The following is a 13,333-nucleotide window of genomic DNA, read 5'->3' as shown; positions in this document are numbered from 1 at the left end:
TAAGTCCCCTCCTTTTTATAGCAAGAGAGGCGTCTTTTTACAAATTTCCACAGGCAGCTGTTCTGTTGGCTCGATAAGTGGGTTGACCTGACTATGGACGACATTCGAAGGATGGAAGAAGAGACAAAGAGACAGCTGGATGAGGTGAGTGGGATCCTAGAGGAGACTAGCTCTCAGTGAAATAAATACGTGGCTATGAAGGAGACTGTTGTGCTAAAACATGTCAGGGTCTGCTGTGGGTAAGGTACACTGCCAGCCATTATGGGAACTACAAAGAAGAAAACAGCCTGTTCTCTTAAATGTGCAGTCTAGTTGAGGTCTTGGCACACCCACAAAGACTGATATGACAGTAAGTGCCAAGTGAGTAATGGAGCCGCTGCAGTCATCTCTGAGTGTGTGTGTGGGGGTGCCAGGCTGCAGAGCTGGAGGTGACCCTGGGAGGAGACCGGCTGGGCTGATCCACGAATACCATACGCGTTACCCACAGAGGACAGCAGTGACACACACAGAAGCTGACAGTTCTAGACAGCTGTTTTGAGTTTGGAACTTTTGCTTTTTTAATTTTATTTTTGGCCTTGGCACAGATCCCAGAAGGAGAGCTCTCTGCCTGCTCCACAGGAGCTTGAAGACCCAGCACTCCTGCCTCATTTGGGAAGGCTTACCTGAAAGGGCCACTCACAGGAGGTGGCCCATGAATGACAGGCGCTCCCTGTGTACCGGGCACTGTTCCAGGGACTGTCAAATACACTGTCTCCTGTAGTCATCACTACACCTGGGAGGGGTCAGGTGACACAGTCAGCGTAATAGCCCAGCACTGTCTGCCCCAGAGCCGTTGCTCACCTCTACTTCTCCCTCAAGGTGTCATTTGGAGCCCTATTGCCCTCTTGGGGCTAAAAACAAAGCAGGAAACTGTTTCTTAAGAGCTATTGTTTCTCCCCCTTTGCCCAGGGTGGGGGTTGGCATGGAGCCTAGGGCTCCAGAGGCCTTGCTTTGCAGCAGCCCCACTCAGCTCTCCAGCAGGGCCTCAGGTGAAGAACAGGCCTGGGCGGCTGGCCCTGGTGCTCAGAATTTGACAGTGCTGGCCTGGGGGGAACCTGGGCCCAGAGTCCTCCAGCCCTCTGGAGCCCCCTAGGGAACTGTTTTTACCACCCAGGTGACATTTTCCTGGGCTGACTCACTGGTAAATGGCTACCAAATTCCTGCTGAAGGTGGGGTTTTGGTTATCCATTCAGCTACATTTGGCAGTGAAATGGCAGGATTTGGGGGCACAGTCCCTAATTTTTCTGCTAAAGACCTGAGGAAGAGGTAGATTGGAATGTCCAGGACTCTGGCAATTCGGTGTATACCAGAGAGGCCTAAGACTTAGAGTCACCATAGTCCTGACGCAAAGGAAAAAGTTACCAATGGAGCAACATGGAGACTTTCACTGGGGCTTAGCCTTAGCCACCCACTGCCCCACGAAGGCCAATAATAATGAACAGTGAACGTACAGAAGTGTTTGCTGTTGTCCTTTCACCCAGTAGAATTCAGTATCTTAGAGCTCTTAGCATGTACAAGGTCCTGAATTCAGTCTCCAGCCCCCAAAAGAGACAGCGGTCCTCAAATTCTTGCAGCTAGAAGAACTCTCCAGGGGATCTACTGGATCTGGCTTTGTCAGATCCAAAATCTCAGAGTTGGTTTGGTTTTTATTTTGGAACTGGGGATCAAACTTGGAACCTTGCACTTGCAAGGCAGGTGGCAGAACCACTGAGCTAAATCCCCAGCATAGTTGGTTTGTTTTTTAACCCCCAACCTTTAATGTTTCTCTGTTCTGTGGAAGATTGTGCCAAAAGCTTGAATGATCAGTGTCCTTCAGGGTAGCTGCAAATGGAGAAACCTCTTTGCAGTAGAAGAGGAAGCAAGCCTGAATGCACATCATTGTGGGACATTTTAACCTCATTAGCAACTGTGCAGGACCTTTATGTGCTACCTGTACCCCTGGCTTCCTTGTCTTGTTTTATTCTTAGTCTAAATACATATTTGTTGGGCAGTGGGTGTAGCTCAGTGGTACAGCACTTGCTTAGAATGTGCAAGACTTTGGGTTCAAAGAGCTGGGCATAGTGGTGCACACCTGTAATCTCGCACTTGGGAGGCTGAGGCAGGAGGGTCATCAGGAGTTTGAGGTGATTGTGGGCTGTATAGTAAGTTTGGTCAAGCCTGAATTACATAGTGAGACCTAGTTTTGGAAAACCAAGGAGAAAAAATAGGACCCTAGGTTCAGTCCCTTGGCACCTCACACAAAAATAACCATGTATTTGTTTTATCAAAGTTTTAGTTTTATAGTTTTTTGTTGTTTTGTTTTGTTTTGGGACAGGGTCTCACTATGTAGTCCAGGCTGCCCTAGAACTCACTATGTAGCCCAGGCTGGCCTGAAACTCATGGCAATCCTCCTGCCTCAGCCACCCTAGTGCTAGAATTGCAGGCCTATACCAACAAGCTCAACTATTTTTAGGTTTTTTTGTTTTTGAGACAGGGTTTCAACATGTAGTTGAGGCTGGCCTTTAACTGTAGTCCAGGCTGGCCCCAAGTGGTGATCCTCCTGCCTCAGCCTCCCTGTAGGATTACAGGCATGCACCACCACCCCCTGCTGTTTTTAATTTTGAAACTCAGATAGTATCCTTGGCTTATGAGGAAGAAACTACTTGTAGGCCCCAGGGGCCTAGAGATAGGTCCTCGCAATTCCAAAGTTTTTCGCTAACTACTCTCAGATTTTCAAATCATATGCTTATGCTCTTAATTCTTTTTATTTTTTTCCTGCAGTACTGGGGATTTAACATAGGATATTGCTCATGCTAGGGAAGCACTCTACTACTGTATCTCTAACTATATCTGTATCTACTGCTATATCTCCAACACTGTTTTGGGGGGTTTTGTTTTTGGTTTTTTTGCCTCATTTGGAGACAGGGTCTTGTTAAGTTATGTAGGCTGGCCTACAGCTTAGATTCTTTCTGCCTCAGCCTCCCAAGAAGTGAGATTATAGGAGTGTACCACCACACTGTGCCTAGTTTATGTACCCAGCCCCCCTTTTTTTGGTGCTAGGGATTGAACTCAGGGCCTTTGCACATGCTAGACAAGTGCTCTTCCACTGTTCTTCCCCCAGTCATTTTAATTTCTTGTTTTGAAACAAGGTCTGGCTAAATTATGTAGGCTAGCTTCATACTTCTAATCCTCTTTCCTTGGATCCTCTCACCTGAGTTACTGGGATTACAGACATGTGCCGCTGTGTGGTTTTATGGTTTCAATTTTTTTTTTTTTTTTTTTTTTGAGACAGGGTCTCACTATGAAGTTCAGGCTGACCTCGAACTCACTTTGTAGTCCAGGCTGGCCTATAACTGGTGGCAGTCCTCCTGCCCCAGCCTCCCAAGCCACCCTGTCAAGCTATGCTCTTAATTCTTTGTTTCTTGTTTTGTTTTTTTTTTTGAGGTACCGGGGCTCAAACTCAGGACCTTGTGCTTTTGAGGTAGGCATGGTGCCACTGAGCTAAATCCCCGGCTGTGGTCTTAATTCTTAATTTCTCAAATTTAAATAGTAACTGTTAGCTTCTTCCTATGGGAGATTTTGTCTTCCACTAGCATCCTTCCCTTGTTCAACCTTCATATCACAAGCTTTGGTTAATTCATTATTCACCACTCTTATTATGACTGTCATTTTTTTTCCCCCAACTGAGCCCTGAATTCTACTTTGATATTTCTTTCTCATGCTGTTTTTAAAAATAACATTAAGCCCAGGGATTTAGCTCAGTGGTTTTGCCACCTGCTGTGCAAGCACAAGGAACCGAGTTCGATCCCCGGTACCAAAAAAACCCCACATTAAACCAAGTGTGGTGGCTCATGCCTGTGATCCCAGCACTCAGAAGGCTGAGGCAGGAGGATTGCAGGCAAACCTGGGCTACATAGTAAGTTCAAGCCCAGCCTAAACTACATAAGTGAGATCCTGTCTCAAAAAACAACCAAAAATCAATAATTGCCTCTCCTCTTTTTGTTAGCTTAGTTTCCTGTGTCTGTGTCATTAAGTTTTGCTGTGTGTGGGTGATGTGTGAGGGGCACTGCAGCACAGTGTTGTTACTGGGCCATTCTCACTCATTTTGCTCCTACTCTGCTGGCACTGTGAATCAAAAGATCCCCTTGGTTCTGGAAAACGTTTTTGGACTATTTGATAATTTTCTCCCTTCTGTTTTCTTGTTCTCCCTGAATTTTTATTCATGAATTGACCTTCTTAATTTTCTTATGGCTTTTCTCTGTCTCTTTTCTTTTTCATTGTTAACTTCTGATGAGTTTTTTAAAAATTTTGTTAAGCATTTCTTTTTGTTTTGGGGGGTTTTTTTGGTACTGGGGATCGAACTTGGGACCTTGTGCTTGCGAGGCAGGTGCCAGAACCGCTGAGCTAAATCCCTGGCCCTTGTTAAACATTTCTTATTTTGTGTTTTTTTAAAATAGTTTATTTCCTATATGCACTAGCTTCAGTTTCTAAAACTATGAGGTTGTGTTTGTTTATTTATTTGCTTGAGACAGGAGCTCATTGAGTACTCCAGGCTAATCCAGGCTGGCCTTGACCTCACAATCCACTTGGCTCAGTCTCCTGAGTGCTGGGACTGCAGGTGTGTGCCACCATGCCTGGCAAGAATAGGTTTTTGATTTTTGAGGTTTCTCTCTACTCCCTGAACTGTGAGGGTTTTTTTCTTTTTTGTGGGGAGGGGTACCGGGGATTGAACTGCACTTGCAAGGCAGGCTCAGTGCCACTGAGCTAATTCCCCAGCCCCTTGAACTGTGAGTTCTTCTGTTCATTTCACACTGGATGCTGTTTGATGTAAAGAACTTTCTTCAGGTCAGGAGAGGGCTTCATTGTGGAGAGTCAGGTATTGATGGGGAACCTGAGTCTTTTGAGGGTGCTGCTCATTGTGCCTCTGGAGGACTCCTAGTCTCCTCAGGTGGATAATGGGGCGGCCAGCATTCTGGGAGCCCAGGTGAGGAAGGACTGTGGCGGGCTCACCAGGCCGTCAGATGGCTTCACCTTAATCCCTTCCTGTGCTGCACTTGCCATTTTGGCCCTAGCTAAACCTGAAATCCCAAGTCCATGCTTCCTTCAGTGCCTCCAGAGAGGGAGCCTCCTAGCTTTTGCTGTGACAGGAGGGCAGTGACTGCTTGATTTGGAGAGCAGGGAGGGCCTGCCTGTTCTCTATTCAGACTTTAAAACACAGTGGCTGTTCCTGACCACCCCGGGACCCCTACTAGCAGGAGGGCCTTTGCCCCAGCTCCCGAGCCTTGATTGGTCTGCTCCTGCTGAGATCCTGCCCTCTTGGAGCTCTCATATCTCAGCCTCTGCTGATCTGTGAATGAGTTACTGTCCATGCCTCTTTTTTCCATCTTCCACAATGTTGGCATCTCTTTTTAAAATTCATTTATTAGTATATGTTTGGGATGCATGACTGCTTTCTGGTTTTGGGGGTTTGTTTGGTTTTTTTGGTACAGGAGATTGAATGCAGGACCTTGTGCTTGTGAGGCAGGTGGCGCCACTGAGCTAAATCCCTGGCCCTTAACTCTTGTTTTTCTGTCCCCTTCCCCACTGCCTTGTTGCCATCTCTTATTTTCTGATGTCAACTCTGTTTTTATTGTCTTCGTGGAGAGACAGACATGATAGATGATAGATAGATAGATAGATAGATAGATAGATAGATAGATAGATAGTTCCTTTACTTTCACCATACTAGGTTTTGGGGAGGAATAGAGATAAATGCAGGTATTTAATCTGTCATTCATTGCAAGCTTGCAATAGGAATTATGACTCCTTTTTTTTTGGTACCGGGGATCGAACTTGGGAAGTGTGAGTTTTGAAGGGTCACTATAAGGCCACCATCTACACGGCAGCGAATCTAGTCTCTGTGGGAGGGTAGAGTCACAGTTCTTGGGTGAAGCTCAAAGATTTGCAAAACAAGGGATCAAGAGATTAATTTCTTGCCCTAAAAAGAAAAATGTCAGGATGGGCCAGGGATTTAACTCAGTGCCTGCCTTGGACACGAAAGGTCCCGAGTTCGATCCCCGGTACCAAAGAAAAAAAAAGGAAAAATGTCAGGAGATGTGTATTTGTAGGAGAGCAGCTTCCCCTCCTCCTCTCTTCTATCTCTCCCGTCTCTCTCTCTGTCTCTCTGTCTGTTTCTACTCCTCCTCCTCTTCTGTCTTCCTCCTCATCTTCCTTGCTCTCCCATATTTTTATTTTTTAGAGGTTTATAATCTTAAAAGTGGAAGGAGGTCCCTTAAAGGTATACAGTGGACCCTTGACTTACGAACTCAATTCATTCCCAAGGGCTAGTTGTAACTCAGGTTGGTCAATTGTTTTCAGTCTCTCTACTGTATAATTTTAGGCTACACTTTCTTCTAGGCAGATCTCAGTGTCCTTAGAGAGAGACACTGGCCCAGGATTTCTCAACGCCACAGGAAAAGATGTTGTAATGTTCCTTCCACAACTCTTGGTTTTTTTGTTTTTTGGGAGGGGGCATACCAGGGATCAAACTCGGGTCCTTGTTCTTGCGCAGCAGACAGTGAAACCACTGAGCTCAATCCTCTCCTTCCAGAACTCTTTAAGGGTTAAATCTGGATCTGAGACCATCTGGAGGAAGCACAAGTGGCCAGCCTGGGTTACATAGTAAGTTTAAGGCCAGTCTGCACTACATAGTGAGATATACTACTATCTATCTACTATCTATATACTACTATCTCAACAAAACCAAAAAAAAATTCACAAGTAGAATTAAAGAATTTAAGGGTTTAATTTATTACCAGATTCATTGTTGTTGTTGTTGTTGTTATTATTATTATTATTATTATTATTATTATTGGCTTTTTGAGACAGGGTCTCACTATGTAGCTTAGGTTAAACTCAGACTTGCTTGGGCCGGGGATTTAGCTCAGTGGTTCCGCCGCCTGCCTCACAAATGCAAGGACCCGAGTTCAATCCCTGGTACCAAAAAAAAATATCAAAAAAACTTGCTTCAATCCTCCTACCTCAGTTTCACAGATGTTGGGAATACAGATACGTGTGCCACCATGCCTGGTCAGATTTTCTTTTGGTACCGGGGATCAAATTCAGGTCCTTGAGCTTGTGGGGCAGGTGGCGGCATCACTGAGCTAAATGCCCAGCCCCAGATTTTCTTACTAAAAAGTACATAGTTGTAAAGAATGGCTTTTCAATAAGATTTGAAAATAGCAAGTGTTTGATACCTGTGTTTCTTCAGAAGTATTCATTGATTTTTGGATGCTTTGTGGTGCTTTAGAACTGATTTTTTTTTCCCCCAGTTTTATTTTTAAATTTTATTTATTTATTTTTGGTACTGGGGATCGAACTCGGGACCTTGTGCTTGTGAGACAGGTGGCGGAACCACTGAGCTAAATCCCCAGCCCACCTCAGTTTTATATTTTACTGAACTTTTTATTTTCAGACAATGGTAAGATTCAGGTATATTGGTAAGCAATAATACAGAAAGATTTGTGTACACTTTCTGTAATTTCTACCAATGATAACATCTTGCAAACTCTACTACAATGTCATAGCCAGGATATTGCTATTGATACTTTGGGTAATATTTTCTCCAGTCATGTTAGATTGTTTTATACTTAATGGTAAAAATGACTTTTTTTTTTGATACTGGGGATCGAACTTAGGAAAAATGGTATTTTTAAACTGGAGATTGAACCCAGGTCCTTTGCACTGAACTGCATCCTCACACCATTCTCCCCCCCCCCTTTTTAAATCAGGATCTCATTAAGTCACTAAATTTCCCCATCTGGGCTCAAACTTGGAATCCTCCTGCCTCAACCTCCTACAGTACTACGATTACAGGTGTATGTCACCATAGCTGGTTGGTAAAAATGCTTTTCAAAAGAAAAATATTTTAGGGCTGGGGATTTGGCTCAGTGGTTTCAACGCCTGCTACGCAAGCTCAAGGACCCGAGTTCGATCTCCAGTACCAAAAAAAAAAAAAAGAAAAAAATTTTAAAATGGAATTCCAGATAAATTAATATATAGATTAATTTATAGAAGAATATATAAATTCCATTCAGCTAACCCTGCTCTCATTCCTAGTGAGCAACACTGTTAAAACAAGACCTGACACTGTACTTGCTCTTCCAAGGTGGCCCGCTCTTATGCTGTAGGGTCTACTTCTTTTCCTGCTTTTACTTGACCCAAACCCGTCACTCTGCAGAGCCTATTTCCTACCTTTAATAAAACTTTGCTGGGCCGGGGATTTAGTTCAGTGGTTCCGTTGCCTGCCTTGCAAGCGCGGGGTCCCAAGTTTGATCTCCAGTACCAAAATAAAAAAACAAAACTTTAGGGCCAGAGATTTAGCTCAGTGGTTTCGCCGCCTGCCTTGCAAGCACAAGGACCCGAGTTTGATCCCCAGTACCAAAAAAAAAGCAAAACTTTGCTACCTTTTGTGCTCATCTTGACCAATTCTTTGCTCAGGACAGAAAGAACCTAGAAATCACTTCCAGAAGGAGACTCCAGCCCCCACAAAACCCAGTAACAGAAGGACTGTTTCCAACAGTATCAAGGGTACTGGACCCGATCAAACAAAGACATTGCATGAGCTTCCAAAGTACACTGGGCTGTCCTCAGAACTGAGATACATGGACATAGAGCCACTCCAACCTGTTGAAAGCATTCCCAGGTGGCATCTTCAGAACCAGCCTCACAGTGGAATCAAACACAAGGGTTCCTGCATTCTCCCTCGTGTTCAGAGTCTTCTATGGGAATTTTTTTTTTTGTCTGAGACAGAGTCTCCCTTGTAGTTCAGGCTGGCCTTGAACTCACAGGGATCCTCCTGCCTCAGCCCCCCAAGTGGTGGGATTACATGGGTGTGCCACCACACACAGCCACTGTCTTTGGAAACTTATCTGCCACTCTTGCAGTGTATCAATAAACACTAACTTTTCCATTGAAACAAAAAATAGGATTAGCATTTCTATTTTCATATACACCTCTCATGTCACATAGGCCCCAGGAAATAGGAAATAACCATTCTTATGACATTTCCCTGTAAGAATAAAACAGTTGTTTCTGTGGCACCCTCTCAGGGGGACCTCGTCTCTGATGGGGGGAAGCCATCAAGTTCCCTGATAGGAAGTACATTCTTTTTTTTTTTTGGTACCGGGGATCGAACTCGGGACCTTGCACTTGCAAGGCAGGTGCTGGAACCACTGAGCTAAATCCCCAGACCAGGAAGTACATTCTTATTAAGATGGCTCCGCAGTAATATTATTGCTAAGTTGTCGTTGAATGCTGGGGCCAGTGACAGAGGTAGAAATGGTCTAGCTTTGGCTGTATGTATTCCAAATTCTATGGAGGTTTTTGCTTTGTGCATAAAAACTGCTCCATTCTATGTTAGCGGTATTGATAAGGCAGGTGGTATTCGTGGTGCAGTTCTGTCCACAACAAGAGCCCTCAATTTTCCCTGTTTTTTGTTTTTTTTTGTTTTTTCTATTCCAGATGAGACAAAAGGACCCAGTGAAAGGGATGACAGCAGATGACTAAAGCCACCCCTACCCTTTCTGCACTGTATGTACTTTATTTCTCACTGTGCATGTCATAGAAGCAAAAATTCGGTTTGGGTCCTCAAGGCCTCAGTGGCTCACCATGGAGTCAGAAAACCGACCTCACCCCTCATCTTTCACTGATGGCTGCCATGTTAAACGGCGAGCTCTCAGGCTTCCACTGAAAAGGATTGTGGGTTCTGAGGCTGTGGATGCAGAAGCAAAGCTTATGTGCCATTAATCATTTCCCCTCTTGCAACTCGAGCCATGTTGAGGAGACACCAGCATGCTTGTGGCCATCCTGTGCTCCTCATGTTAAAGCCAGTTCCATACTGCTGAATACTGGCAGGCATTCCCTGCCCTGCCCCTGAAAAATCTGCTGGCCAAACAGATTTTATAAGCATTCTCCATTGTGTTTGGTTCTTCATTTCCTTCTCTATGCCCCAGGCCCCATACTAAGTAACAGAGACACCGTCTTTCAGATGCTGGGGTAGTACTTCTGCCAGGTCATAGGCCCAGAAGTGGGGTATTGCTTGCTTTATATTGTCACTTCCCCAAGGTGCTTCCTTTTGTTAGCTCCCAGTGCTGTCTCCTCAGTACCCTGCACACCTACATACTCAAGTTATTGTTGCAGCCCAGAGTGGTCATGAATGAAAAACTTGGCCTTGCTCTCAAACTGAGAAAATGATTTCATCAAATAAAAAATTGGCTGTCCAATGCAAACCTCTGCATGCTCTTGCTGCCTGTGTCCTTAAAGCAGCTTCTGATAGCTGGAAGGGTAGGATTAAGTGGAATCTTGCAATGCCAGCTTCCTGGTCACTGCTGGGGCCTTAGTGTCCTCTCCCTCATTCCCCTTCCCACCAGCTGGCATCCTTCTGGCTCTTGAAATTTCTCTGTTCAAGATGGTTTACAGTGTGCTTCTGTCTTCCTCTGTTGCTTCCTTAATAATTGTATTTCTCTTCTAGTTTTGCAAGACAGTGGTCAACAGGAAGGCCCAGCAGCTCCACCCTCCTGAGTGACAGGCCATCTTCGGACGCAGCCTTTCTGTGCCTATTCTTCAGGCAACTTTTGATCCCTTACCGTAGCTAATTATAGATACCCTTTAATATTGTGAACAAATAGACCGTCCGGTATTACAAAGCCCACGTGTGCAGGAGCCTGCTCCTCTGAGATATGTGGCGAGTAGGTTGCTGTATTTACAGCTCCTCCCTCTCTCTCCATTGTGTTCTGACCCATTTCTGTGTACCCCCCATCTTATTTCTAAGTGACATTTTTAGCCTTTCAAAATAGCTGCCTTTTGTGATGTGGTGATTTAAGTTCCTTTGTTTTCAACCTTGAGATAAACTGTAATATTTTTGCTTGCTGGGCAGATCTTTGCAATTTTGAGTGCTAACTTGGGGAGAGAGGATGAGTTAGAAATACAGAATTCCTACCTTCCCAGTTCCACAGAATAGCAATGTGGCTCATAACTCTGAACTCTGCTCCAGTTGTTAGAGTGCTCTAAGCACCAAGGAAGTAGCCAAGGCCCAGCCAGTCTCTGTTTAAGATAATTTAACAAATATGAATAATCCCTGTCCCAGTCTTTGTATCTCTGGCCATTGTTCTTAGAAACAACTGTAGCTTCTTGGCCCTCCTGTTGCCCATTGTGTCTGAATCCTTCTGCAGAGCCTACAAGGCACCCTGGTCACCTCTCCACCTGGAGGGACTTGTCCAGTGTGGCCCATAGAATTGAGTCTGTCCCATAGATATTGATCCATCTGACCCCGAGGAGCCTTATATGTCCATGCTCCTCTTCCCTTTTGGGCTGGTGCTGCCACTCAGCAATAATCCTCTTTTCTCTGTGCTTTCTTAGATCCCTATCCTCTGTCTTTGAGGTTGGTTAGAATGCAAGAGTCCTGATCTCTTCATGCTGCACACAATGAGCATGCAAAAAGCTTTCTTTTCCAGCAGAACATGTAACCTCTTGTCTTCAGTCATTGGAAAGGAATTTGAAGAAAAAGAACTCAGCTCATCCTGCCCCCGTGCTGAGTTCTGTCCTGGACAATCAAAAGCAAGCAGTGATCATAGTCTAGAATTCTACCAAAGTAGGCTGGAGAAGTCCAGGTTCCAGGGGAGGAGAGGCTGCTGAGTGCCTCCTAGTTCCTACAACTTGGTAGAACCCGAGTATGCCTTCCTGGTGGGAGAATCTGAGACAGCTGCAGTGTCACCTGACCATTCCCAAACCTTGCGAAGTTATGTCAGCCTGAGCATGCAGTCATCCAGTCCCATGCTAGCCTGGGTGCCTCTTGCTGAGAGAGACCAAATCTCCCTTGGGAGAGCGAGAAGTGGGATGGGCTAATTTATCCTTATGATTTTATCAGTTTGTTTGCCTTACCTTACTCATTTCTAAGTGCAATAAGGGAGCGTCTCACAGGATTGCACCTGGGACATCCTAATGGATGGTTTCCTATGGCCTTCCAAGAGCTGACAGATTCAGACCCCTCAGCGTTAACTCTGACCTTCACTGAGGTCCCTTTGGAACCAGAGATGTCCTCTTAGAAGCACTTTTCCTCTGTATGTCTCCCCACTTTGCTGGGTCCTTAGTAATGGACCTGGGCATTCAGTTGGTGATTAGCATCTCAACTGCTGTTATTGTGTATTGGACTGGGAAAGTTGAAGAAGAGGCATTCCTACAGGAGAAAAATGTAAATGTTTTCCTACAAGCTCTGTATTACCTATTAATTATATTTGTGCTTAAAGATGTTCCTTCTTCATTCGTCAACTAGGTGAGTTATCTTGGGAGAAACTGATACTATAAGCAGACATTTGTTAACATGGGGTGAGGATCAGATGTTAGTCTCCTTCAGCTTTTCTTTGCGATCCACACGTATCATATCTGCTCTCATGAGGGCTCACTCTTTATCTACCTTTTCTCTGGGTCCTCCACTTCCCACTCCCACCCCAACTGAAAACATCCGAATGAGCTGAGCTACAGTTTCCTGAGATGAGCCTGGATCTGGGGCTCCTGGCCACAGGAAAAAGGAGGAACAAACATTCCTGGTATTCTGTTCTCACAGACTGTGTTGCTGCTAGGCAACCGTGTTGGCTTCTTTTAAGAACTCCATCCCTCCTCACCCATCCCAAACTGTCTAACACTCGGAGGGGCTTCTGAGCAAAGTCTCGGCTCCGAGGGGAGAATACCTGAGGGTGCACCACACCCCTGCAGAGCAGCTGCTTCCTTTAGACTTCCAGAGACTGCAGCCCAGCTGAAAGCAGCAGTGCTTCTGCATGAGGGCTTCTGGGCTCTGGCCTCACCAAGAGAGGGTGAGGGCAGGGTCAGTATTGTGGGCATGTGTCTATCTTCCCAAGTTCTCCTTTTACAGTCCCCACTGGGACTCCCCGACTTATTTTGGTTGGTTCCTAGTGCTACTTTTACAAACTACACTTTGTAGAAATGATTAGATTACTTTATTTAATGTGAGTTTGTGCCTTTTTTGTCTCAATCTTCCAATACAAGTATATTGGGCGAAAAAGCAGTCTAATAAAATCCTAGACAGAGCTTTCTGGAGTCCAGCTTACTGGTGGTGTTCTTATGTCCATTTTACCACTTAGTATCCTCAGACTCTTTCTGATGTGCCCCCTCCCCTTTATCAGGGCAGGATTAGGAAAAGGTACAATGACATGCAAATTTTTGCAGGTGATTTACACTAATTAAAATATTCCTTTGTCAATTTATGCATTATGTATCTAAATGTAATTTAGCCATTTCTAGTGGCAGTGTTTCCTTTTTG

General features: G+C 44.9%; 1 protein-coding gene across 1 annotated transcript in view; it reads left to right on the top strand.

The window, feature by feature from the left end:
• Positions 1–13,101, top strand: part of Pitpna (phosphatidylinositol transfer protein alpha) — a 36,355-nt gene extending 23,254 nt beyond the window's left edge. The window contains exons 10-12 of the mRNA XM_004857126.4: positions 22–144; positions 9,520–9,588; positions 10,529–13,101. Coding sequence (XP_004857183.1) covers positions 22–144; positions 9,520–9,564 — 168 coding nt within the window. The 3' untranslated portion in view covers positions 9,565–9,588; positions 10,529–13,101. The remainder of the gene's footprint in view (positions 1–21; positions 145–9,519; positions 9,589–10,528) is intronic.
• The last annotated feature ends 232 nt before the right edge of the window (positions 13,102–13,333 follow it).

The sequence above is a fragment of the Heterocephalus glaber genome, unplaced genomic scaffold (genome assembly GCF_053883595.1).
Source record: "Heterocephalus glaber isolate CG9 unplaced genomic scaffold, H.glaber_assembly_v1.0 deba00001564, whole genome shotgun sequence".
Classification (NCBI taxonomy): domain Eukaryota; kingdom Metazoa; phylum Chordata; class Mammalia; order Rodentia; family Bathyergidae; genus Heterocephalus; species Heterocephalus glaber.
This window is presented reverse-complemented; position numbering and strand designations above follow the sequence as displayed.